Consider the following 3335-nt stretch of genomic DNA (forward strand, 5'->3'; position numbering starts at 1 on the left):
TGGGCGTAGGGAAGGCTGGGTTACTGTGAACACATCCGGGGCATCCATAATGAGCCCCCAAGAACCGACTTTAAGAGCAATAGGCCAGACTTTAATATTTCTGAAGCTGATAGAATGGATACTGTCCAGTTGTGACATAATATCACCAGTTAAAAGACTGCTTCTTGTGCTATGTTACATAAACACTCATCTTTAGTCCAGACTCGACGATTGTACGCTCAATCTGAAAGGTTATGGGATGCTTTGCCTAATAATTTTAACATTTTGTGCTTTTGGTGTGAATATTTTACCATGCCAGGCCTTCTATAATGCGGTTATACATTCTCAACCTATTTCTTAAAAAGAATTCAGCAGTAATGCTCGAAGTTCGTTCAGAACAAAATGAACAGTGGAGTTTCATAAGCATCCCTAACACTGTTAAGACTGAGTATAAAATGTAACACAATTCAAATAAACTACTACAATAATGGAAACACCAGAGGAAAAAAAAAACACCTGCTCAACGATAAAGATCCTGTTTTTGGGTCAGTTTATTCGTATCTTTTTAAATATTTTAATTTATACTGTACACACTCTACTCCAAAACAGCATTCAAAACCATAGCGAATCTTAGTACTTTACCTGCTTTGCAAAAATACAAAGGAGTCCATTTCAAAAATTGTTAGCATCTTTTTGGGCGCGAACTTTCGAAGGGTTCGCTTAAAGGTCGAGATTGTCCGAGCTGTTCAGAGTTCCCGTCCGGGACCATCTCCCCGGCTCTCGCCAGCCACTCACTGCGAGAAGTTTTGCTTTCGCTTCGCGAATACGATCTTCTTGAACGCCCGCCGGAAGTCCTGGTTGAAGATGGTGTAGATGACAGGATTGAGGGAGCTGTTGCAGTACCCGATCCAGAAAAAGAACTTGAAGAGAGTTTCGGGGATCTCGCACCTCTCCCGGCAGAGCCCGTACAAGCTGTAGCTGAAGAAGAAGGGGAACCAGCAGACCACGAAGACCCCCATGACCACGGCCAGCACGAAGGTGAAGCGCTTCTCCCGCGCCTGGGTCACCTTGCGCCTGCACACGCTGCTGCGCTTCTTCTTGCGCGACGAGAAGAAGTCGATGGACTTGTTGCTGGAGCGGGACAGGCGGCTGGACTGCTTGGAGAAGGAGTGGCACTTGCTGTTCTTCCTGTCCTTGCCCGAGCCGTCCGTGTTGTCCTCTTTGCTGCTGCTCTTGCGCCTCTTGCCGTCAGAGATGCTGCTCTCCTCCAGGTCCATGTCGTCCAGCTCGCTGGCCTTGCGCAGGTGGGCCAGCGCAGCCGGGCAGTGCCCGTTCTCCCCGGGAGACCGGGCAGAGGTACCTCGGCTGACACCGTTCTCCGTCTGTGAGGAGCCGTCGGCCCCACACTTCTTGACGGACAGCGTCCTGGTGCGCAACTTGGCCACCTGGTAGATGCGCACGTATACCAGCACCATGATCACGCAGGGCGCGAAGAAGGAGCCGGTGGAGGAGTAGAGGATGTACCAGGTCTCGTCGTTGAGCTTGCACTGCGGGTAGCGGTCGTCCTCGGGGTCCCGGTTGGTAGAGAGGAGCGGAGGGAACGAGATGACCGCTGAGATAAGCCAGACGGTGACTATGATGCCCTTGATCCTTCGGGGGGTCCTCTTCAGGTTGTACTCCACCGCCTGGGTCACCGACCAGTACCGGTCCAGACTTATGGCGCACAGGTGGACAATGGACGAGGTGCAGAACAGTACGTCTAGTGCCAAGTAGATATCGCACCAGATCACCCCGAAGTACCAGTAGCCCATGAGTTCATTTGCCAAGGAGAAGGGCATGACCAGGGCCGACACCAGGATGTCTGCGCAAGCCAGGGAGACCAGGAACAGGTTCTGGGGGGCTTTCAGAGCCCTGCTGGTGAACACCGCGATGGCCACCAGGACATTTCCCACAATGGTGAAAACAATGAGAAAGCTGACCACGGCTGCCAGACATATCACAGAGGAGAATGAGTAGGGCCCCTGGCCCTGGTCACCCAGGGGCCACAGCGAGCTGTTGGTCCAAGTTACATTCCCCTGCACATCCATGGTGGCCCCAGATTGTCACACAAATCCCATCCTTAGGACTGCCTGCTTAGTCTCAGCGCTTCCCCAGAGCCACGCGGGCAGACTTCCGGCTGAGCAAAAAAGGTTCCTCACATACTGTAGGTTTATACTCTGCCTACTGCGCTTTCTTTCTTTGTCCAAAAAAGAACATCTTCACCCCAAGAGATGCTGCCAAGGTGACACGGCGGGAAATCTCTCTACCCTTTTCTTCAAGTCTTGGGAATCCCCCGGTGGGAGTGCACTCTCCGCATCTGCCGTGTGGATGACCCTCCGAATCACATCAAAGTCCTGATAGTTCCCCAAGGGATTAGTGAGGGATGCCTGTATTAAGTCAGGAGCGCACCCCCTCGGTGCGACCGCAGTGCTGTCGGAGCCCGCGGGGATGCTGGTGTTCGGCGGCATTGGGTGGAGTCACTTTCTGCCCAAGTGCTCTCCAAGTGCACAGCCGGCCGCTGATACTGACCGTTATTGGATTTGTGAAGCTCCAAATCCCATTTAGCGATTGAGAGGCTTCCTGGCTCCACCGGTAAGTGTCTCCCTCTCTCTCTTCTGCTTCCCTTCGCAGACCCTGTCCCGCCTCCTGCGCTGCCACTGGCAAAAGCATCATTGGGCGCTCACAGATATCATATTAGTGTCATGCAGAGCCAGCTAATGTCATATCAAAGGGCGCTCAGCGCAAAAGGCTCCGGAGGGAAGAGAGAGCTTCTAAGCAATGTTACAGCTCCTCAGGAAAAAACATATCCAGAACTGCACAGGTTCAAACTGAGATCCAGTAGAATCTAGCATCTCGTCACCTCAGCAGTTTCCCATTTCTCTAAACAATTAATTCCACTGCTACTAATAAAATGCGTAAGCTGTTTAGAATCAGATCTTTAACATGCTCATCTGAGTTCCTTTTAAATGTTTTCTTTTAAATAAATATGGTTTGCGTTAATTTCCATGCTTAATGGTATTATTTTTCGATCAGCTTGGCATCAGAAGCAGCGGGAGGTCATTGCGATACACAGTTTAGCGCTAGATGGCAGGCTTGCGTCGTGAACCACTGCAGACTAGAGCCAAATTGCGCTATTGTTTCCCTGCAGCTATGCGCGATGCAAGCAGTCTCCTTCTACGCGGAGTTATTGAAGTTTCCAGAGTGCGCGAGCTTTGTATGTATTGATCTACAGGGTGAAACTACTAAAGCAAATTCTTCACTGGTCAAGTTTATTTTTCTCATTTCCTGTTGGATTCCTGCCGAGATAGAAGTAAATA

At 50.7% G+C, this 3335-nt stretch overlaps 1 protein-coding gene across 1 annotated transcript; it reads right to left on the reverse strand.

The window, feature by feature from the left end:
• Positions 1-512: 512 nt before the first annotated feature.
• On the reverse strand, positions 513-2793 carry ADRA2C (adrenoceptor alpha 2C). Its single transcript, XM_069203459.1, has one exon. The coding sequence runs from the start codon at positions 2064-2066 to the stop codon at positions 771-773; it is 1296 nt and encodes a 431-aa protein (XP_069059560.1). The 5' UTR covers positions 2067-2793; the 3' UTR covers positions 513-770.
• Positions 2794-3335: the final 542 nt, after the last annotated feature.

Source organism: Pleurodeles waltl, chromosome 1_2 (assembly GCF_031143425.1).
Source record: "Pleurodeles waltl isolate 20211129_DDA chromosome 1_2, aPleWal1.hap1.20221129, whole genome shotgun sequence".
Lineage (NCBI taxonomy): Eukaryota > Metazoa > Chordata > Amphibia > Caudata > Salamandridae > Pleurodeles > Pleurodeles waltl.